Source organism: Cydia pomonella, chromosome 6 (assembly GCF_033807575.1).
Source record: "Cydia pomonella isolate Wapato2018A chromosome 6, ilCydPomo1, whole genome shotgun sequence".
In the NCBI taxonomy this organism is placed as follows: Eukaryota; Metazoa; Arthropoda; class Insecta; order Lepidoptera; family Tortricidae; genus Cydia; species Cydia pomonella.
In genome coordinates, this window is record NC_084708.1 from 14,532,106 (window position 1) to 14,556,346 (window position 24,241).

Below are 24,241 nucleotides of genomic sequence, written 5' to 3' on the forward strand. Positions count from 1 at the left end.
GATAATACACCAATAGAGAAGGTAGAAAAGTATAGGTATTTGGGCTGCTGGCTGAACGAGGACTGAGACATGGAGCAGGAAATACGTGTCAGGGTAGAGATTGCGCGAAACACCTTTATAAAAATGCAGTCTATATACACTAATAAGGATATCAACCTAAGACTTCGTTGGAGACTTGTAAAGTGTTATGTACTATCAGTGCTCTTCTACGGCTGCGAAACTTGGACTCTGAATAAAGCGATGGATAAGAAAATAGACGCATTTGAAATGTGGCTATATAGGCGCATGCTAAAAATATCCTGGACCGATAGAATTACGAATGTGGAAGTACTTAAAAGAATGGAGAAAAAGTTGGAGGTTTTGGTTACGGTGAAAAAAAGGAAAATATCTTATTTTGGACATACATACAGAAATGACAAATATAATATACAACTAATATTGGAAGGAAAAATTGACGGCAAGAGGGGTAGGGGAAGAAGGAGGTTCATCTGGCTTGACAATATTAAGAAATCGACGAACGTGAATAACGCAGCCATACTGGCAAGAATGGCCAAGAGCTGAAGAGAGATGGCAAAGGTGGTCGCCGACGTCCGTTAGGGCATGGCAGATATTATAATATAACAACTTACTACTTATTACGTAACAACGTATTTAGTTCTCATTAAGAGAAATATCCTGCAATTTAAAATATGTAACAACGAATTAAACGACACCATAGGGCGGTTAAATCGATATTGCGTTTATAAATAACTGTACTGTACTATATCTACTTGCTAAGTTAATTAATAACTATATCTATGTAAACAAAAACGTAAGCAAATATTGTCCTTTATTACTGAATAAAGATATTTATTATTTATTATTATTATTATAAATCACTAAAACTTTAAACCAAAACGAATTAACAACATCTTTATGGCGTTTAACTCGTTTTTGCGATATAGAATATACTCTTATTATAATTTGTAAAAGTAAATTTGGCGTTCAATTAGTTTTTACGTAACTAGTTAGTGCATAGGGCCATACATATTTTAACGTGTCGCTTGATTCTACAGTTTAAAATACGGCTGTAAGCATGATTTTTCAACAAAGAAATAGTCAATACTATAGATTATATATAAAATAATATAATAATTCAGCCTATATACGTCCCACTGCTGGGCACAGGCCTCCTCTCATGTGCGAGAGGGCTCGGGCTATAGTCCCCACGCTAGCCCAATGCGGATTGGGGACTTCACATACACCTTTGAATTTCTTCGCAGATGTATGCAGGTTTCCTCACGATGTTTTCCTTCACCGAAAAGCTAGTGGTAAATATCAAATGATATTTCGTAGATAAGTTCCGAAAAACTCATTGGTACGAGCCAGGATTTGAACCTGCGACCTCCGGATTGAAAGTCGGACGTGATATCCACTCGGCCACCACCGCTTTTCAAATACTATAGATTATCACATTTATATCCGACCTGCATTCATAACTTTTTTTTCGGATTTTGGCGCTTAGTTCCAGTGTTATTCCATAACATTGTCCTATTGATAATCAGCTTGTAGTACTTAGATGTTAGTTTAAAATAATATCATTAATATCATCATCAACCTTCTTATGGACTCTTGTCTAGTTGATGAAATATAATTTGCACCGATTGGTCATAAAACTTAATCATTAAGATTACAAAAGGACAAAGTGAAGCGATTTGCAGCACGTCCCATTCATATAATGGGAATAACTAGTTATGATACTTTGTGTTTCTGGTGTAGTAATTGACATGTTATTAGGTAAATGAACCTTTTTTCGACACAAATCGTATTTACTTTGAAATTAATGTTTCATTACATAATTTTTTTTTTAATAATAGACTACGCATTGAAAAGTTGGAATACTAGGGAAAATTAGAAATCATTAAAATGCAGAAAAGTAACTGGGATCAATATTGTTTAGCTCAAGTATATTTCCGCTGCTAATTGTTTTCTTACCATATTGTAAGCCATTCGCGATAACATTCATCAGTGCAAATAACATTTCCTCGACCATACAGTCCGTTGCAGAGATAGTTCACCCCTTACATAAAAGTTTGTATCTCCTGCATACATCAACTATATGCAGAGATAGTTAGGTAGGCAGTTTACTGTACCCTCACAGTACCAAAATTACTCAGATATCAATAATTCAGCATCGCTAGAACTCATACTACATACTCATACATACTCATACTCTGATCTTCATTTCTTCTGTGCAAGTCAGTACCTACCATATTTGATATGTATGCGCGCGTTGGCATCGGGCATCCATGCCTGTGCCGTGGACGCCAGCAGCACTAGCACCGCTCGGGCGACGGCCATCTTGCCAGCAGCCTACCTCGTCCTTTCTACACACGCCATCTTCGCCCGCCGTGTGCTCTGTAACAAACAAAAATATATGTTAATTAAACACTTGCAAAGTCGTTTAAGTTATTAGCAAAGAGTAAATCAATCAAGAGTGTTAAACTCCATCCATACAAAACGATTATTGTATATGATGCTATTTACTAGTTTTACATTTTAACTTGCGTATGAAAACGGTCACCGTACTATTCAAACGCTTCACACACCTTGCCTTAAAATGAAAGATAACAGAACGTGCTAAGCTAATAGAAACCAGTACTTGTTATTTCTAAATAGTTATGTGCTAAATCTATCAATTTGACATTTTTGCGATTAAAATCGGCAAGGGCCCCTGAATTAAAGTGTCGTTTACATATTCTTGTACTGCAATATTAGATAATTTAGATATCATAGGAGCAAAAAGTCAATTACCACTAGGTACTTTTGAAGTTAAAATTTCAAATAAAAATAACGGAGTATAATTAGGTGCACGTTATAGTATGAAGGTTGGCAGTTTTCTGTAGACTAAACTAGTAAGTCTCTGCTCTCTTGTTCTTCCTCGCGTTGTCCCGGCATTTTGCCACGGCTCATGGGAGCCTGGGGTCCGCTTGACAACTAATCCCAAGATTTCGCGTAGGCACTAGTTTTTACGAAAGCGACTGCCATCTGACCTTCCAACCCAGAGGGTAAACTAGGCCTTGTTGGGATTTACTAATCTCTGCTAGAAGGCAATAATACATCAAGCCCATCCACTAAGCTGCGTTTACACCAATTTTATAATTATGATATTGATGGCCAGCAAAACGCGATCAACTCTGTCTTAATTTTCACACGAATAGGGTTTCTGATATCTCGACCCATTTTATTTCTCGAGTTTCGAGATTTTTCGTGCTCAATTTCTCGGGTCTTTTTCGAGTCTCGAGTCTTTTTTATAAACTCAAAATTTTGGTAAAATAAATAAACAAAATAATTGTTGAAAACATATTTCAAACCAGGTCTATCGCGAATTTATTTTCTTACCTTTATTTCCGACGTTTCGACGCAGGCTTCACTGGTCGTGGTCGCAGATAACCGCGTTATTAGTAAACGGAACGGTTCAGAAATGACGGAGTTATGGAGTAACACACATTTAAAAAAACATACACCCGAATTGATAACCTCCTCCTTTTGAAATCTTGAAGTCGGTTAAAAAGAGGATGACTTGATGTCAATAAATAAATGAAAACACGTTTAAACGACAATGACACAGAAAGTAATTTAATATTATAGTTATAATTAGTACCAATCATTTTATTTTCCAGTGATTAATCGTGTATAAAGTGGTATTTACCTAGTGGGTAGTTACCCTGCCTATGAAGCCGATGGTCCTGGGTTCGAATCCCGGTTAGGGCATTTATTCGTGTGATGAGCACGGATATTCCTTCCCGAGTCATGGGTGCTATGTATTTAAGTATTTATATATTATATTTATCTTTGTCCGAGTACCCACAATGCAAGCCTTCTTGAGCTTACTGTGGGGCTTAGTCAATTTGTGTAAGAATGTCCAATATTTATTTATTTTATTAATATATATATATTTATTTTTTATTTAACCGCTATCATTTAGACGTATCAGAATTAAATTGTTTTGGAAAGTTATTTTTGTATCAAAAATAGGCGTTTTGGTAATGTTTCCAGCCAGCCTGCAAGCGCTCATTTTCGGTTGCTCAACTGTCTTAAGGGATGGGAACAATCTCTCAAGATAGGGTGTTCGTATCCTCGTAGATTCATGAACTTTAAATTCTAAAACGCGGGCGGAGTTGTTAGACGAAAAGGCGCGCCTGGTTTCAGTCCGCATTTCAAGGTCATTTATTTCTCATCTTGAATGAAGCCAAAATTCTCAAGATGTCTCGAGCAGCCGAAATCTCGAGCAGAAACGCTACACATTGGTGTCCGTACAATAATTACTCGCAAAACAGCCACTATTTCCACTACTAGGCATTTAAATTCTACTAATAGAATTGAAAACGAATGATCAATACCACTAGATTCCCAATTTCTAACGCTTGTGATTCAAAAATAGCGAGTGTCGAAATCGAGCGCTCGATATTCAAAAATCGGCACCCAGTACTTAAACATATTATTATGGGAAACATTTTATCGGTAAAAACGGCAGTAGATTGGTAATCGGTTCCATTTTTTTTCCAGAGACAGACACGACGGGGTTCTTACATTTTTAATAAGTTTTCGAACATGGAAAATTGCAGCGCGCAGCTGCGCAAGAGATTTCATTCTTGTAAAATAAGATCAATGGTTGATTGCCAAATCTGTTAAATTGTTCTGAAATTAGACCGACAGATGGCGGACTAATTTATTATCTCACGTCGTGATTGTTATCTCTTCACATGCGTGGTACAAGGCAGCTCCATATTCGTGGGACACCGGAAGTTTAACCAGTTAATCATAACACTCCTTAAAAAGAAACTGCTTAAAGCAAAATAATTACGTGACCTCATTGTTAATTATCTCATTTGCAACTTTATAATTTATAACAAGTATCTACCTGCGTAGTAAAGTACCTGCTGCCTATTTGTTTTATCAGAGTTCAGATAAGTATTTAATCACTGAAGCTATAGTACTTGAAAACATGTTTTTAATGAATGATCAAGTTTGTTTCCCACGCTATTTTAAGTTTTTTTCATCGTCAATATGGAAATTGAGTAAATAAGAAAAAATAAATGATGGTAATAACGTAGTTGATGTCGCCCAGACGCACGAAGCTCGAGTCGAGCTGGCGCGGTCTCACGGTGCGGGATGCAACGCACGCAGGAGGTATGCATCCTCCCGTTTGTCAGGATTCGCATTCTACTTTTTTCGTATTTAACTATTCTCGTCCATGCTAACGTGTCTCGTGATTGTGAGAAGCAAAACTCGATTGTCTGGTATCGGTTGGCTGCCCGCTTTGTTATACATAGTTCTCGATTTTAAGGTCTATCTTTTATGCTTTGATACAGTTTGTTACTATTCACATACCGATGTTACCGATTTTTTTGGGTTATGTCGGCAACTTCTAGTATTATAGTATAGTCATGACCGCCTGTCCTACCATGGTTTAGCACAGTGATCTTTAGTATCAGAAAACAGGTTTAATAATCATGCCGACATTTGAAAATAATTTTTCATTTTTATATTTATTTTCATATTTATACCTTTCACAAAAATAAATTATTTATTTTTTGCATAAAATACAAGAAAACGATTCGAACTTCCGTGACAAGCAAAGCAACATTAGTAGTTTATCAATTTGGAACGTTTAAAACAATTACTTTATCTACAAATGATAAAGAAATTCGGTAGAGATCTCAATTTTCAATTTAAATATCAACGTAACCAAAATTAAAAATTGTACATATTTCTGTTCCATATGACTAAATCGTCTTTCATATGTATCGATATGAGTTAGTCGTACCTATATTTGCCCGTTTAGAAACAATTATTTTATACAGCTCTAACATCGCCTTTTTGAGATTATATTGTTTACAAGCGAACCATGCGGGTTATATTATAAGTGCGCTTTAGTTTAAAGTTCACATCACGTTTGTCGTTAATGGTTAGACAGAGAAGAAAGAACTAGTACGTGTCGAGTGATTCTTATGGCTATATAAACACATTAAAATGAATACCTACAGTATTAGAGGGAGAAAGAAACAAAGCGTATTTCACGCTACATTAACTTAACATTTGCTTAAACAATTGTGAATAGCTTTGTAACTAAAAAGGGTTGTGATTTTCAATAACAGAAGGCGTCACTCAGTGCACAGATGTGGCTCAAAGGATTGAGTGGGGTGCAAGCGCAAGGCGTAGTGGCGTGCTGCAGTAAAATAACGTTGGCCTCCACTCGTCTGTTGCACACCGATTGTTGCATTTTCGCAAAACGCTTAACAGAACATTGCTGCACTGCGCCTCGTTAACGTGAATTCTGCTGCCGGTTCGGTATATATTACTTCTGTGAACGTACCTACAATTTATCGGCGCTGGATCTGGCGGCACAATTACTGTGCTAAACAAACGAGCGGTTATCGAGCGGAAGGTAATAGCGCCGTTACTCTAATAAATTATGTTACGGAGCAATCTTTGCATCATCGATAATGGTTAAGTACGCTCGACATTGCAACCGGCGCACCAAAACGTAATTATGTTCATGTTAGACTAAACTTAAATTAAAGCAAACATCTGTTGCAGACTGAAACAGCAAAAGTAATAAATATGATGTCGCGCACTAACTTCGAATACGAAATAAGAAACATACGAAAATGCAAAGAAGGAAGAATGAATATTTTATGAGAAGGGCTGGTTTAGTAAATAGCAATGGAAAATATTATGTAGGTACCAGTACCTACCTACCTACCAGTACCAGATCAGACTATGCATCAAAAGTATCTACAATTATCTAATACATAAAGGGATTTCGTTGTTATACTTACTCAAACTCGTATCTGATATACGTATATATATTATAGTAAATATAGCGACGATTTGTCTCTGTGATAATTAGACTGTAATAGAGGCTTTTGGACGTGAATTGTACAGATTTATCTCTATCTGGATAAGTATTCCGGGTGGCAGATACCTGGGTACTTTTGGCGGGTTGTTTCTATACACGGTGAAACACGAGCAACCCCAAAGATACATGTAGGTACTAGGTTCATATTTATGTTATTTATCAGCTCGCGCAGTTAAATGTTTGGAATTTTAATGGACGGAAACTTGAAGCGTGTGGAAAGTGACTTCTGGATAGGGTTACATTTACATGCCTATGTAAGGTATAAACAAGATACGTTTGCAATTACGCAGACGCGGTTGACATTTGAGCTTGTGGCGTGGCCGTGGCGTCGGTCCCACGCGGTCGAGGCTCGGGAAGCTGCGGTTCTTTCTTTGTTGACCACAATAAACATTCTTACAGCCTTGCAGAGAGGATAACCTACAAGTACGACGATAAATGTCAGTTTTTCGCCATTTTTACATATCAGCGTACAATTTATTGCCGCTTCTGGCGTTGTCACGCGTGAAATGTGTGTTACAGTAAATCTGGTGTCTGCTTAAATAACGTAAAAGGGATAGAGGATAACTACGTGATGCGACTGTCAAGTATGATTTTATACTTGTTCTGAATCATTGAGATGCTTTCGTTGCTTCAGAAATGTGATAGACATTACAAAACTTTTTCGTTTTAAACCCAGCGATTAAATGATAACACGACGGCTAAATTATAACATAACCATTACGGATAAGTTGATTTAATCTACAAAATCTATTTGCTATATTTTATATCGTACCTACTTCACGTAGGGTAGTAAGAAGTTTTTTAAGTTTCAGTAGCATTAAACTTTTATTACTACGTATAAAACCGGCACAAAGAACCAGTACCTATTTTGCGTCATGAGTTTTTTGTTTTGACAACAAACCATAGAAGCGAAGCGTAACCGCCATGAATTTCACAGCGTTCACGAAGTATTGGTCGCGTGGTACAGATTACGATTGCGTTTCATTATTAGGTATGGCTTCTCTATAGTAATAATAACTCAATGTTCGGCAAGTAAATACCAACCCACTCAATCAATGGCCCTGTCAAAAGTTATCTTAGGCATCTCCAGTTTCTATAGAAAGTATTACTTTTCTCAGAAATATTGAGACCTGGCTAGTGTAGCCTTACTCAGTATATATGTCGTGTTGATCAGAATAGGGTTGTTTATATTAATAAGTGCGTTAATAATAGAATCCATGTAACTGAGGTTATCATTGTTATCGGCTGCTCGTTTGTAGCTATCTGAGAACTCAATAATTAGCTGCGATTCTACGCTGTGATTACGCTAGTTTGCTTGTGAAACCTTAATAATATCTTTGAATGATCAATATTTAATAATATTTGGATTGAATTTTTTTGTGTTACTAATGTTTTATAGCCAAAATTTCCTTGCGATTTGGTGGTGGAAATTTTTGGGTTACACAGTAGCATTTGCTTCTCGTGTTTTGAACCCTCGCAGCGCTCTAGATCTTACTTTTTTGACAATTCTCAATCAGGCACGAAAAGTAAACCGTAACTGTTGCTCCCTTACCTTAAATAACTATTTGAATGTTTTACTAGTGTATAAAAAAAAAAGTTTACCATTAGGTCCCCTGGAACATGTAACGTATGAAAACGTATGAAATGTGAGGTTTGCAAATGAAAATAACCGTGGATTAACTTGATATCCACAATTTCGTTCGTTGCCATCCATAGTATATACTGCATTTATAATTTCATACATTTATGTACCCTGCTTTATCGTGGATGGATAAGTATCCAATGATAAATTATAGAGTCACAAGTGCTGAAGAAGGAAGTATTACTTACGACGTTTCTAACTTAAGTTTAACTGGAACAAAACTAATTAACTAAACATTGCAGTTGATGCAGAACAGAAGCTGTATAAAGCAGCAGTTGGTAAAGCCAACTAAATCAACTAAGCAAGTAAAATACATAACTAGGTGATGTCAGTAGGGTCCCTCCTTAAAAATCCCATTGACCTCTGAGTCGCTCTCGGTAAACTTGAGTTAAATTTCAATTTGACTGGCGCCTGACGCATCTTGTATTCAAATCTACTTACTATGCTTCATTATCTTTAGTGTGACTGTATGACTCATTTACAACTACCCAGGATGTTGATAATGTAATTTTCATTCATTACGCCTTTACAACAGTCGTTTAAGAATTAGAGATTTAAATGTTTTGCTATTTATAAATAAACCGTTTAGAACGAATTTAGAAATGAGTAACGGAAGTCTAAGCATTCTGTTCGTCATATCTGGAGTTCTCTTTGCAATGTGAACAATAGAAGGAATATACGAGTAAACGATGTTTGAATTAGATATGGAAGAAAGCACGCGACCTTATCGATCAAGACTTTCGGCTTTCTTACTTAATAACATGAAAACAATAGATCCGTTGTTAAACAAACATGACGAAAAACCAGAATAGACTTCATTATCCCACGAGCAACGTATTGTGTAAATTATAAATTCAGCCCCATTTAGACAATTCAAGCACTTGTATGCAATATTCGATACCGCAATGTAACGAGAATCACATGCAAGTGCAAGTTCTTGAACCGATTATAAATGGGGCTTTAGGTACAGTCAGCATCAAAAGTAGCGGATCAAATAACGCTTCATAAGTATCTACCATTCTGTGACAGCTTAACAAAAAGTGATGTACTTAATATAGAACAACTAAGACTGTAAAAGATATATTTTTGAACGCGAATTTTAGAAAATTATCTACATTTGGACAAGTTATACGGAATATCAGATACTTTTGGCGCTTTGTTTCATCCGCTACTTTTGATGCTGACTGTACCTATATAAATTGCACCTTGTGACTGTCAATTAAAGGCATGTAAGATATATTCCACGGTTTACAATTCCTTACAGCATGTAACCTACTTCAGTTTCTAAAACGAATACAAAGGCTAACAAGCTACTCCAGAGGTACATTTATCTTTATTATAGTGAAGTTCAACTCAATATGTATGTAGAGTCGACGACGTGGAAAGGGCACGCTAAGAGTGTCAACAATGTGTGCTCTCTCCTTCTCTCCCGTTGCCTCTACGCCATCCACCGGGACTACGGCTTTTTGTTTGTTTGTAGCGACCGAACGCCCCCACAAGCACACACTGCATTGAGCCCATGCTTGTATACACACACTCGTAATAAATAATAATAGCTCTATGAAGAATTGACCACTCACCAATTTGAAAAATAAGTTACAGATAGAAATCCAATTCACATCCAAATCGACCTGATGGTCATCGCATCACAATCAACTGGAGAGCCAAATCCGAGAACACATAATCTTGCCACTCATTACCAGACGCAGTCTGGCCACTGATCACGATTAAATCACAAAAGCAGCCTACGTGTCACTTAAGATCACACTTGTAACCGGTTACGAAGCGGGAGAGTAGAGCATTAAACTTGGATGCAGTGGAGCTTAAGAAAGCGCGGGCGTCGGTCAGGCGAGCGGAGCGGCGTGGCCTTACTCGCGCAGCGTACTCGGTACTGGCGCGGGCGGCGCGGCGAAGGAAAGGCGCCCCACCAACTGGAACACGAACTTGCCCGACACCCCGGCAGCAAGCTTACTTGCCTCTTTTTCTAACATGCGCGTGCGCCGATGCTACGCTCACCTCGATACTAGAAGCGTTCAAAGTTCTATTTTATTTTGTTTTGTTTATTGACGCTTCTAAATGAGGGGCCATAAAATAGAAACGTACCTCGTGGAGTAAAAAATTAGGAGGGCAATATTTAGGGCTCGGTTCTTGGCTGGTTAGTGTTAAATGCTTTCTAGTCATTAGGTACATTAAATAGTTTTCAATAATCATAATGCGGTATTGCAGTCGACGGTTGCGTAGTGAATTAACCGGTAGAATTTCTTACAACATTAGACGCCGCCTAAAATACTTTATAGATTTTGATAGTGCTGATACTAATCGAGATAGCCATAAAGAAGGAACGTTGTTTTCGTTAATTTTTCTTGCTAATGTAAGAAACGTCACTGGTATTAAATATAAAATAAACGCCACTAGTATGACAGATGTGGCACTGGCACACTCGCTCCAGTCGCTCCCCTCACCCTAGAGCCCTCGACGCTCAGGTAGACGAGGACGAGCCAATGGCCGATGGCGGGCAAAAAAAAAAGAGAGAAGGAAATAACAATAACGACTATGATTTGTTATGATTATTCTAAACCAGCAAATCATTGCGTACGCCTCTAAGAAGTAATGCAAAATATCATACATCAGTTTTTAATTTAAGGTTCAGAAATTGGAATTCATGTCGTACTTAGCGCTTTTTGTATCACAATAATGCTGCCATAAAAATTAGCAATCTTGAGGCCTTTCTCAAGGGCTTGTATCGATTCAATTCATGAGTATGATAATACTGTTACGTATTCTGTGTCATGATCATGAAGTATTGATATTCGCTCGATAAAAAAAAAATCACGAACATAGGTCTAAATTGCACTTACAAAGTTGTAACAAATTATGCACAAAAGCTAAAAATGTGAAAATGGCTTCTAAAAATCGGCAATGTCATCTTATTTATTTCAACGTACAAAAAATTTACATTAAATAACATGATTATCCGCGTTCCCGGGCACGGGCACGCACTTCCATCTCGCTCACGCCCTATAGTAAGCACCCTCAGTGAGAATGAGAGAAGAACACGAACAAAATCAGTATAAGTAATTATGCCTTAATTCGTTATGAAAATCCTAAAACATTTTTGTATATTTCGAAACATCAACTCTATTAAGTATAAACTTAAGTAGCATTAATCATTATTTACCTCGTAATTTATTTATAAATCAAATCCTAATGTCAGCAGACAGTATCTAATGACGTAGACAATAATATTCATACGACATTATAAGCTGCGTGCTTATTTATGATACGAGTAGGTTAGCGTTATGAAATTATCTCCAACTTTCTAGCCGTCCCGTCCAGTCGACGCCTGCCGCCAGCCGCCGCGTTGTGGGGAGGGAAGGATATCTTTCTTGTTAGCCCTGTTTACCATACCCTAGTATAGTTAATTTTGAAGAAAGGTTGTATAAATTGCAATTACTTACACAAATGATATTGAAAAGGTAGTGCGCTTTTTTGGTCGGTTTACATGTAATCGACATCGATGCACTTATATATAAAAAAAAAACTCTGATAAATAAAATATTACCACTATTTAGAGAAAAGAGGACGATAAATTCTCTATACAAACGTAGTCCTCATTTTTCTCCCTGGATATGGACATTATGGAAATTATTTATACAGAATTTTATGTATTTTACTGATAGCTAATATAGCTATGCCCGGCCGTTTGATTTTTTCGTTTTTTAAATTATTATAAAAGAAAAACAGGTTTCATACAGATTTATAAATGCTCCTAACTCTTATAATATTTAAAAAAATTGAAAAAGAAAAGAAACGTTCGGGCATAGCTATTATTAAAACACATCAAATTGTGTAAAAATATTTTAAAAATGTTAATATCCAGATAGAAAAATGGGGACTACGTTTGTATGGAAAGGCGTTTTCGGGGCGGTCGTCTCCTATCGTCTTAAATAGTTAGTAAACACCCCTATAATGGAACAGGCACTAGTAATGGGATGGTATAGACAAATCCTGTGAAACAAGAATTTACCATCAGTTTTTAATCGCTGGCAACATTTTACCATAAACAAGAGCCAAAGAGCTGCTTAAGTTTAATTTTTCATTGATATTTGTTAGTTTGAAAGTTAATGGCGCCATACATCCCCTGACTGGAGCAAAAAACCATAGTTTTAATTGGTTAATAATGTTGAAACCAATTACATTAGCTTTCATTAAATACATAGGAAACATAAAGGACGAATTGGACATTCAACTTTTAAAGCATAAAGCGGTAGACATTTTACAGATGTCAGTGAAATATAAAAAAAGCGGCCAAGTGCGAGTCGGACTCGCCCATGAAGGGTTCCGTACCATTTATGACGTATTAAAAAAACTACTTACTAGATCTCGTTCAAACCAATTTTCGCTGGAAGTTTTCATGGTAATGTATATCATATATTTTATTTAGATTTTTCATTCTGTTATTTTAGAAGTTAGATGGGGGGGGGGGGGGGGACACAATATTTTCACTTCGGAAGTGTCTCTCGCGCAAACTATTCACTTTAGAAAAAAATGATATTAGAAACCTAAATATCATTTTTGAAGACCTATCCATAGATACCCCACACGTATGGGTTTGATGAAAAAAAATTTTCTTTTTTAATTTTATGACGTATTAAAAAAACTACTTACTAGATCTCGTTCAAACCAATTTTCGGTGGAAATTTGCATGGCAATGTATATCATATATTTTTTTTAGATTTTTCATTCTGTTATTTTAGAAGTTACGGGGGGGGGGGGGGGGGACACATTTTACCACTTTGGAAGTGTCTCTCGCGGAAACTATTCAGTTTAGAAAAAAATGATATTAGAAACCTCAATATCATTTTTAAAGACCTATCCATAGATACCCCACACGTATGGGTTTGATGAATAAAGATTTTTCGAGTTTCATTTCTAAGTATGGGGAACCCCCAAAATTTTTAGTTTTTTTTCTGTTTCTGTAAAAATCCTAATGCGGTTCATAGAATACATCTACTTACCAAGTTTGAACAGTATAGCTCTTATAGTTTCGGAAAAAAGTGGCGGTGACATAATCGGACAGACAGACGGACATGACGAATCTATAAGGGTTCCGTTTTTTGCCATTTGGCTACGGAACCCTAAAAATACTTACTCCAAATTTTCTCTTATTAATGTCCCATGATTGGTGCCGTTAACATATTACTTGGTTTCCGAATAATGTTAAAGCTTGTTGTTATTTTATTGTGTTGTTTGCTGTGTTTTATTTTCTGTCTGTAAATGGACTTCAAGCCCATATTATAATGACAATAGATTAAGGAGTATGGATAGGTACTCATTTGGCAATGACTGTTCTTTACATCTAGACGATTCTTATGAGCCTAAAATGTTCTAGTACCTGATTACGGATTGCGATGGACTTACAAATTAAATTCAAACGAAATACAATGTTCAGAGCCATTTCGTTGCTTCTACCTGGCTTGTACGGGATTTATGTACGTGTCAGGTGCAGGATTGGTGCGACTACCTGCGTTGATACTATTGTATCTTGTCTTGCTAAGTAGTGACGTTTCCCGTGAAATTTGGTCATGTTTCTTTTATGATTCATTGAATTGTAATTTTGTTAAAATCGTGATAAGATTTGTATCGAAAGAAAAACATTGAATCTAATTCAATATCTTAATACACCCACATGAAAAAGAAAGTTACGCTGATACTCGATTATTTATTAGAATCATACAGAAAACTATTGGACTATAACAAAGTTATTGTTGCCCCGAACAGCGCTGCATACTCCACTTGTGTTCGTATTACCTAATGCTACGTATTGCATTATTAACGTGACACGAGAAAGCTTGTATCATCGCCACGCTATCCAGCCGCGGTGTAGGTGGTCCGATACACTCTACCTAATTAAACTACCTCTTGACATCAATATATACAATCCAAGCCACTAACAACTACTATTGTAACTAAGTTACTTGTAACGTACGTTACAATAGTGATGTCTCATTCTGGCTTGGAATGCATTTATCTTTCGTTCGTGTCATTTGTCATTTGCAGACACGTGCATAAGCAAAAACATCCCTTATTTGGTACATCCAACCTACCTACCTCGAACAAATAGTTTTTGTTTAGGATAATGGACCACATCTATTGTCTATTTTCTGCAAGTACCTAACCTAGCAGGAAGTATACCACCAATAAATTGTAATGCAGTATGCGTTCAGAATTTACGAAATGAAAAGTAGACCAATCATGTCGACAAAGAATGTCGAGGAGATAACTATTTAACTTAGGGGCTGATTAGAACTTCAAAATTGATATTTATGTGATGGAACGAATGTTGACATCACTTGCTCTTGCAGTCCCTGAGTAGGTAACTTGAGTGATATTTGGTGCAAGCGAGATGTGATGCGCTGCGAGTATATCAATAACTGATTTTAAAGTTTCAAATGCCGCTCTACTTTTTAAGTTTGACAAACATAAAAAACATAATCCTGATTATGTGAGAGACTTGCAACTCATTTCTATCTTATAGAAAGGCTTCCATAAGAAAACTTTTGGGAAAATATAACCAGAAGAATAGGGTTGTTTCCAATTTTTTGAAACGCTTATATTACGTTCTATATTAACTAAAAGTTGCCCTAAAACTCAACTTTTATACTAAAAACGGCTTTAAATATGTTAAATTAACAAAATTATATTTTGACAGATGCTTTCGCGCTCAAAACGCTCTTTGAAAATTGTGTGACGTCACAGTTTACGGTTTGACACATAACTACATACACACGTAGAAGATACGAACTGTCAACTGACATTTGTCATTTGTTGTTTATCGCCTAACTGTCAACAGTGTCAATCCGAGAGTTGTGACGTCATCAGAATCTTCAATGACGTTTCGAGTTTGGTCACGTGACGTGTGCCAAAAGATATTTTAAATTCAATATTTACAAAAATATGGTCATGACAGGTCCCCTAAAAGTAGTTTAACATGTTCTTATAATCCAAAAGAAATTATTGGGATACAATTCTGCCTTAAGATTTGTAGATGGAAACAACCCTATTATCGTCGTGAGTCGTTAGAGTTGTCCCCAATCCAAATTGGGCTAACGTTGGGACTGTATGTAGCCCAAATTCTTTTGAACAATGAGAGAGTCGTGTTAGTGACACTGTTGGGAGTTGGGAGTAGATAGGCTGGTGGTGAGTTGCTGCCCCAAACAAAAACGCTAACATAATTATAAATGCCCACAGAATTGTATAGTCAGAAATGTTCCAAAGGTTCCCTCTATATTTAGTATGTCTGTGAGTTTTAACATAGATTGTCTCTTTAATGGATGTTTGCCTACGGCGACGTAATGTTCGACTTTGTGCAGAATAATGTATTAGGAAAGATAAACAGCAAGAGGTCGAAGATGGCCGATAGGCCGGCAGGTAGTTTGTTGGCTTAAGAAAGGAGGTAGTGCGAATGTATAGAACTCATATGTTGTTACTACCTTTTGCCTTCGGCTGGCAATAGTGCGGTGTGGACTACGGGCACGGGCGCTGAGGTGGGTTATCGCCCAAACTATTTGTCACATTCCCATTCAGGTGCTATCTAAAGGTTTACATAGCAGATAGTGCAATAGACTAGCTCAAGGCATACTTAGTCCAAACGGAATGAATAAAATATAGCAGTTGTTTATATCGTACGGAAAAATAAAACTGGACACCTGTACTTATCTGCAACGTTTGCATCAGATGAAAACAGGGTAGATCTACCCACAGTACCGGAATTACTCGTCGCTGTGTACTTTAGCCCCGAATTACGCTATCTGATATGAAACGGTTTACGATCTCGTTGGAGGCGATTTGCATATCAGTGTCGGGTGCGGGCGGATTACTTATGTACGCCTCGAGACGGGGGACAATATATTCTGGCGAAGACGACGTCGCTTTTACCGCCTACGGAACCCTGTCTACAAATATATTACAGGATATACTAGTAAACCTAGTGTAGTAGTCATTACATAGCTATTGGGGATGCGAATTACTATAAAAACTAGTTCAACCGTAATTAGCAACGCATTTGTACCGGGTAACAAAAAGTTGTTTACAGATAACTAGATATAAATAGAGATATAAATATGTAGTTCATAGTATCCTGAACCGTTTGAAAATAGTTATCTTTGGCGCGGCGTGGCAGGGGAGCGCTAGAGATACCCGTCGGATGGGGCTTTGCTAACGACATCGCCCGACATTTCACTCCGCAAGAAAGCCCGGCTACATCTTTTCTCCGCGGACCGCTCAGATAAGGCGGCACCATTTGTCATTACCATATCTCGTCTCTGTCGGTTCGTCGCCCTTAAATTAATAACTTTCACGCTGAAATATAGCGGCAATCACTTAAAATACGCTTTGGAAAGGAAACAATATGAAAATAACCTATATATTGCGTGACCGTAAAACGATGGTATGGTAATGCCTATTATGTAACACAACACAAAAATGTCGAGTTGCATTCCGATGGTATTTATATCGGTTCATGGTCACGAACTCCACTACATCTTCACGATATTTCGGAACAAATTGCAGGGCTACGTTTGTTACCTTTGAACTAAATCAAAATAATTCACACTTCACGTTATAGAACGTGGTTAAAATTACATATGTTTAACCGTTTGCTATGTGATTATATACAGTTAAGAATCAGGTATAACTGGGGCATGTGTGCAGCGGTGAGTGACACATGTTTATGTTGAACATTTCTGAGATAAATGGAATATATAGTAAAGTACCCAAGGTTTACTATAGTGCTATAGGTTAAAGTCACAAACAAAGACACATTCTTGGTCCTCAATGTCTGGCCTCGTGATTAGATTGTATTGATAATCTTACTGTGTCGCCTACGGCTGTTTGTCGATACGAAATTACGAACAACAATTAATTAAAACTAATACTAGTTGTTCGTGCAGCGTGTTAATACAATGGCTTTCTACCCACATACATTCAGCTACGAGTTTCAATAAACAACGCCTTGGCGTTTGTAACAAGTCTTTATTGCACTACTTGACATATCGACGCCACGTTTCAACTCAGTTAATCTCCTGAAGTCGAGACTTAGTAAACAACGCGAGGCTTTTGCGTCGTTAACCCGGCGAGTGCGATGGATAATTAAGAGTTGTGTTTAGGTTGAAACGCCGGAATCTGTTCCACAATGGGAACGTTTCGGTTAACCACAGGGTAAGCCAGAGATCATTAAAACGTGCCTCAACACGTTGCACGAGGGACATTACACTTTACAGGTGTGACACAAAGCGAGTCGCGGACGCAGCCACTGACGATCTAATTCCAAACAAATGCAAATTGAGCGGGCGCGGGAACGTGGAGCTGGACATCCGCTTAATGGTGGCATTGTGCTCACAGCGCTAATGGGCTCGTAATTGGCACGAGGTCAGCCGCGGGCACCGCCTCACCTGTGAGTTATCCTGGCCTAGCTCGCTCTAGCTTCTCGAATTAGTCGTACATGAATTCCTCGACCCGTATTATTTCATTTCACAGGTAATTTAGTTTAAACTCATCTCTGATTTCATAACAGCGCTGCTGCCGCCGCTGCCGGCCCGGCTTGTTTATAGAAACGCGAGGTGCCCGGGTTGTTCGCTTAGATACGTAGATAGGTGTAGGTACACGTCACTGTTTTAGTGCCACCAATTTAATATCTGACAAGCTCTGAAGGTGATCGTTATGTCGGGAGAAACAACTATGTATCAGTTTAGTAGACACTACGATGTACACATGCTTCCAGTAATACCTACAAAATAGCTTGACCTAACTACCTATTTATTGTTCTTAATGCCAATAGTAAAGTTTTGTTTACTCAGCAAAGTAAGAGTTGAGGGATAGCATATTTAACTCCAAAGTAACAAATGCTTAACGAATGCCCTTCCATTTCAGCTGCAACCAAGTCCAACGTATACCTACGCCTTTCGCAGAGACATGACAAGTGTGCACTTTAGTTTCAATTTCATTGCATGGAGATAAAGTTTAGATTGGGCGATAACAAATGCAAAATAAGAGGCGGTCCTCGCGTGTCATTTGGCTTGTCCTTGTTTCGCTGGCCGCAGGAAGTGGCTCGTTGTAGGTACTCGCAGCCGTTGGTCTGCGCTGACCCGTGTCCACGACCGCGGATACTTTTAACAAAACTACACGGGAACTTTAACGTCAGACCGGCGATTTCATTTGTTTCATTTGCAGTATAGCTTTATAGCTGCCAGTTGTAAGTGTTGTAACGCACCATTGTTGTTTTTAATCTAATTTTACTACAGCTTACATTGTAACTGCTGATTCGTTCCGTATATAATTGTAGCGTTAAATATTTAATTTTGTGGGTACCTAATACCGTTTTCTACAAAATGTGGTCGCTACAATATTCCTAAGATATAATGAATTATATACAAAGGCTAGGAAATAGGAAAAAAGCGGCCAAGTGCGAGTCGGACTCGCCCATGAAGGGTTCCGTACCATTTATGACGAATTAAAAAAACTACTTACTAGATCTGGTTCAAACCAATTTTCAGTGGAAGTTTGCATGGTAATGTATATCATATATTTTTTTTTGATTTTTCATTCTGTTATTTTAAAAGTTACAGGGGGGGGGGGACACTTTTTTTCACTTTGGAAGTGTCTCTCGCGCAAACTATTCAGTTTAGAAAAAAATGATATTAGAAACCTAAATATCATTTTTTAAGACCTATCCGTAGATACCCCACACGTGTGGGTTTGATGAAAAAAAATTTTTTTTTTAATTTTATGACGTATTAAAAAAAAAACTACTTACTAGATCTCGTTCAAACCAATTTTCGGTGGAAGTTTGCATAGTAATGTATATCATATATTTTTTTTAGATTTTTCATTCTCTTATTATATAAGTTACAGGGGAGGGGGGGGGGGGATACACTTTTTTTCACTTTGGAAGTGTCTCTCGCGCAAACTATTCAGTTTAGATACCCCACACGTATGGGTCTGAAGAAAAAAAAAATTTTTTTAAATTTTGTGACGTATTAAAAAAAAAATTACTTACTAGATCTCGTTCAAACCAATTTTCGGTGGAAGTTTGCATGGCAATGTATATCATATATTTATTAGATTTTTCATTCTGTTATTTTAGAAGTTACGGGGGGAACACATTTTTCCACTTTGGAAGTGTCTCTCGCGCAAACTATTCAGTTTAGAAAAAAATGATATTAGAAACCTCAATATCATTTTTAAAGACCTATCTATAGATACTCCACACGTATGGGTTTGATGAAAAAAGATTTTTTGAGTTTCAGTTCTAAGTATGGGGAACCCCCAAAATTTATTGTTTTTTTTTCTATTTTTGTGTAAACATCTTAATGCGGTTCATAGAATACATCTACTTACCAAGTTTGAACAGTATAGCTCTTATAGTTTCGGAAAAAAGTGGCTGTGACATAATCGGACAGACAGACGGACATGACGAATCTATAAGGGTTCCGTTTTTTGCCATTTGGCTACGGAACCCTAAAAAAGAGTGAGAATTGAACAGACGAGCGATTCGAGGCTTTATTAACGCAAGACTGACAATTACTATCGGCTGTGTGCGTGACAAGGGCGCTGGTCTGGAGGGCATGAGCCACAATAATTATTCGGGCCAAAATTATTGTCATCATGGAAATTTTGCGCTCCACGCAAGTTCATATATTTGCCACTTCAAGCGCGATCATCGTCTCAGTTCCCTAACTTAAAGGCTCTAGACCTAAAGCCCGTGTTTACGAATTGATGTTAATTTGATCTCATTTTAACTCGTCTGAGCATCTCGTTCGTATCGTCGTTCGTGTCGGTCGTTCGCGCTGCGAGTAATAGATTTTTTTTTATTTTGAGAATACCTCTCCTGTTCTATTAAGCCGGCTACGGTATCTATTGTAAGGAAAATGTTGTCTATACCTAACGAAACTGTTCACAGTGATTGGGAAGACGAAAAATATTAATGTGATCTTATAGAAAGTAATGTCCGTCGAGAACTTAAAAAATGGTAGTGTCCTTAACAAGCCATCCACTTACCTTAGGAAGCTACTCTGGGTCGTTAGTGTAATAGTGACCTCTGGCCTAAGACGCCCCGCAGTGGAGCTAATTGGTTACTTTGCCAGATGGCCTGAAATTTATCTAAATTGGCCCATTGCAATGGAATTCTCGCAATTTGCTGTCAAAGGTTTCTTTGATAGAATGTGACGCAATAAATGCAAAGCGATGCAAAATGTTGACGGCAAAATATTAGTACATTACGATACAAGTGCGAAAAATAGGAAATTCGAAACAAGTGGCGATAAATTAAAACATGACCAACGAGTTGCGAATTATCTATTCGTACATGTATCGTACGTTTTACAGTACATATAGCCCTTTAAATATTCGACATGTAGTGTACACAGTGCGGTAAAGTAGCACCATACGAGTATGTACTGATAAGGTTATTCTTTATACCTATAACATTTTTTATCTACACATATATCATAACCCTTCTAATATAGCATTAAACATCAGTAAATAATGGCCAGCATTAGAATAAACTGTTTTCTTATTTAAAAACTTCTTATCTGTGAAAATATTGTAATTGTTTCATTAATACCTCAAAATCGATTTGGTGATGTCATTCAAATTTCGAACATCTCTGAAAAAAAAAGCAATTCGATTCGACCTCACAATTTTGACAAATCTAGCGTGTTAGTTTGTATTGAACGTTACAGAAATAGGATTAGGTTAGAGAAATTAGATTTTTCATTTTGTTATTTTAGAAGTTACGGGGGGGGACACACACACACACACACACACACTTTTGAAGTGTCTCTCGCGCAAACTATTCAGTTTAGAAAAAAATGATATTAGAAACCTAAATATAATTTTTGAAGACCTATCCATAAGTACGTTTTTAGGGTTCCGTAGCCAAATGGCAAAAAACGGAACCCTTATAGATTCGTCATGTCCGTCTGTCTGTCCGTTTATGTCACAGCCACTTTTTTCCGAAACTATAAGAGCTATACTGTTCAAACTTGGTAAGTCGATGTATTCTATGAACCGCATTAAGATTTTCACACAAAAATAGAAAAAAAAACCATCCATTTTGGGGGTTCCCCATACTTAGAACTGAAACTCAAAAAATCTTTTTTCATCAAACCCATACGTGTGGGGTATGGATAGGTCTTAAAAAATGATATTGAGGTTTCTAATATATTTTTTTTCTTAACTGAAAGACTCTTCCAAAGTGGTAAAATGTGTCCCCCCCCCTGTAACTTCTAAAATAAGAGAATGATAAACGTAAAAAAAATATATGATGTACATTACCATGCATACTTCCACCGAAAATTGGTTTGAACGAGATCTAGTAAGTAGTTTTTTTTAATAAGTCATAAAATTAAAAAAAAAACTTTTCCTCAAACCCATACGTACCCCACACGAATTAAAAAAACTACTAACTAGATCTGGTTCAAACCAATTTTCGGTGGAAGTTTGCATGGTAATGTATATCATATATTTTTTTCAGATTTTTCATTCTGTTATTTTAGAAGTTACAGGGGGGGGGGGGGGACACACTTTTTTTCACTTTGGAAGTGTCTCTCGCGCAAACTATTCAGTTTAGAAAAAAATGATATTAGAAACCTAAATATCATTTTTGAAGACCTATCCGTAGATACCCCACACGTGTGGGTTTGATGAAAAAATATTTTTTGAGTTTCAGTTCTAAGTATGGGGAACCCCCAAAATTTATTGTTTTTTTTCTATTTTTGTGTAAACATCTTAATGCGGTTCATAGAATACATCTACTTACCAAGTTTGAACAGTATAGCTCTTATAGTTTCGGAAAAAAGTGGCTGTGACATAATCGGACAGACAGACGGACATGACGAATCTATAAGGGTTCCGTTTTTTGCCATTTGGCTACGGAACCCTAAAAACGTACTTATCTCATAAAAGTAATAATAATAAATAAATAACTAACTACTCAAAACAAAACTCTAGCATAAGTAGGTATGTAAGTACATAATGGGGATGTTTCCTGTATTAAAATAAATTATTTCACACCATGCACGAAATTACGCTATAGCATATAGCCTAGCATGTATATTTTGACACAATTTCAATTTAATAAATCGGATATATAGAACTAAAAAACCCTAAAAAGTAGATGATTCGATCGTGACGTCACTATATCAGTTTTCATATTCCTTGTTGTGGTAAATCGTTTTGACAGTTCCAAAAAAGAAACTGATATGAATACCCTATTGTCTGCATGGATGCTAAGCCAATAGTTTAGCTGACTGTACATGGTTCTTTGGTGGCCCAGGGTTCCATTTTCCTCGCGCGAAGAAGTCTCGCGCTAGTGCACGCGCGTCTTCTCCCATGCGTCGCCGCCTCTTATCGCGACAATTAAATCGCAACGACCCGCGGCTGACCCTTGTCTCATCTCCAGCTTAATTACAACAAAACGGCGGCCGATGAAAAACACTGATGAGAAAAACAACACGGAGCGAAGTCGACTAGACAAAGTAAAATTGGTTGTTTTTTAAATCATAACGTACCTGTTGGTTATTCGTATTAAAATATTTAGACTCTGCATGGTAATTGCGGGGACAAAGTGTGGCAATGTTATCATTAATTTCAAATTTCTATGAAAATATTACGTTAAGTACTTACTTTTTTTATATTCAAATCGCTGCACAGTTAGCTTAGACGGACGCTAATTTCAATACTTTACATAAATGTTAGTATATTATTCGCATTCAGAATACGATATTTAAAAAATCCGTTTGCGGGAGTTTAAGCTAGCATTTGAATGACAACTGAAGCAGTGTTATTACCCGCGTAGCACACATAACGTAGCGTAGTTATCTCTTTCTATCCACTCTTCCATATAAGTGCGACAGTGATAGTTGCATTTCGTTCGCTACGGAGCGTTAACGATTGGCATGTTGGTTACGTGGGCTGATGAATTGTACAGATATAGTGCGTAATTGTTTTCCATCGTATTTTCTCGGAAACATTCGTACTTCTCACGATACTTCAATCAACGTTAGTACTTTTTGTACCGAGACTGACCGAAATAGCAAAACACGATCGTACGTTTCCGTGAAAATACGATGGAAAACTATTATGCACAATATCTTGTACGCGGGACGCGGGCGATGTCACTGTCAATTTCCTTGATAAATTGCGTTGATATCATTTACATAGTTGCTTTACTGGCGCGATTCTCATTTGATAAGTTGATAACAAACAAACCTTTAGATGATTACAAAAGTTATTTGTTTTACAAGGGGGCAAACAGTGTTGGCCAATCGTTCATTAGTATTGAAAATATACAAAATTACCCATTACAAATTGAACCGTAAACCGTAACGGATGGTTATAGTTTACGGTTCAATTTGCAATGGTTATTTTTTTCAATTCTAATTAACGTTCGGCCAACACTGGGGGCAAAGTTGTTGTTTAACCGCTTGTGCTAATAATGACACCCGAGCAAGCTAAAGATTCCAAAATTGAACCACCAGCGTAGCGAGTGGTTCGATGAGTGGAATCTTTAGCGTTGCGAGGGTTTCAAAGCACGAGGCTGAAACAAACTTTGCCTCCGAGTGAAACAAATATTCACCAAACCAACGCGACGAAAATACTGACTATGAAATACCAAAAACATCAAACCAATGAAC

General features: G+C 37.2%; 1 protein-coding gene across 2 annotated transcripts in view; it reads right to left on the minus strand.

The window, feature by feature from the left end:
• The window catches only part of LOC133519063 (semaphorin-1A-like), a 160,627-nt gene that overhangs the window by 16,801 nt on the left and 119,585 nt on the right, over positions 1–24,241 (minus strand). Inside the window, exons 1-2 of one of the 2 annotated variants that reach the window (XM_061852953.1) lie at positions 10,127–10,443; positions 2,250–2,397 (exon numbers count right to left, since the gene is read on the minus strand). In XM_061852953.1, coding sequence (XP_061708937.1) covers positions 2,250–2,340 — 91 coding nt within the window. In that variant the 5' untranslated portion in view covers positions 2,341–2,397; positions 10,127–10,443. Of the gene's footprint in view, positions 1–2,249; positions 2,398–10,126; positions 10,444–24,241 lie in introns of those variants that run through there. The other variant, XM_061852955.1, reaches the window with a different exon arrangement.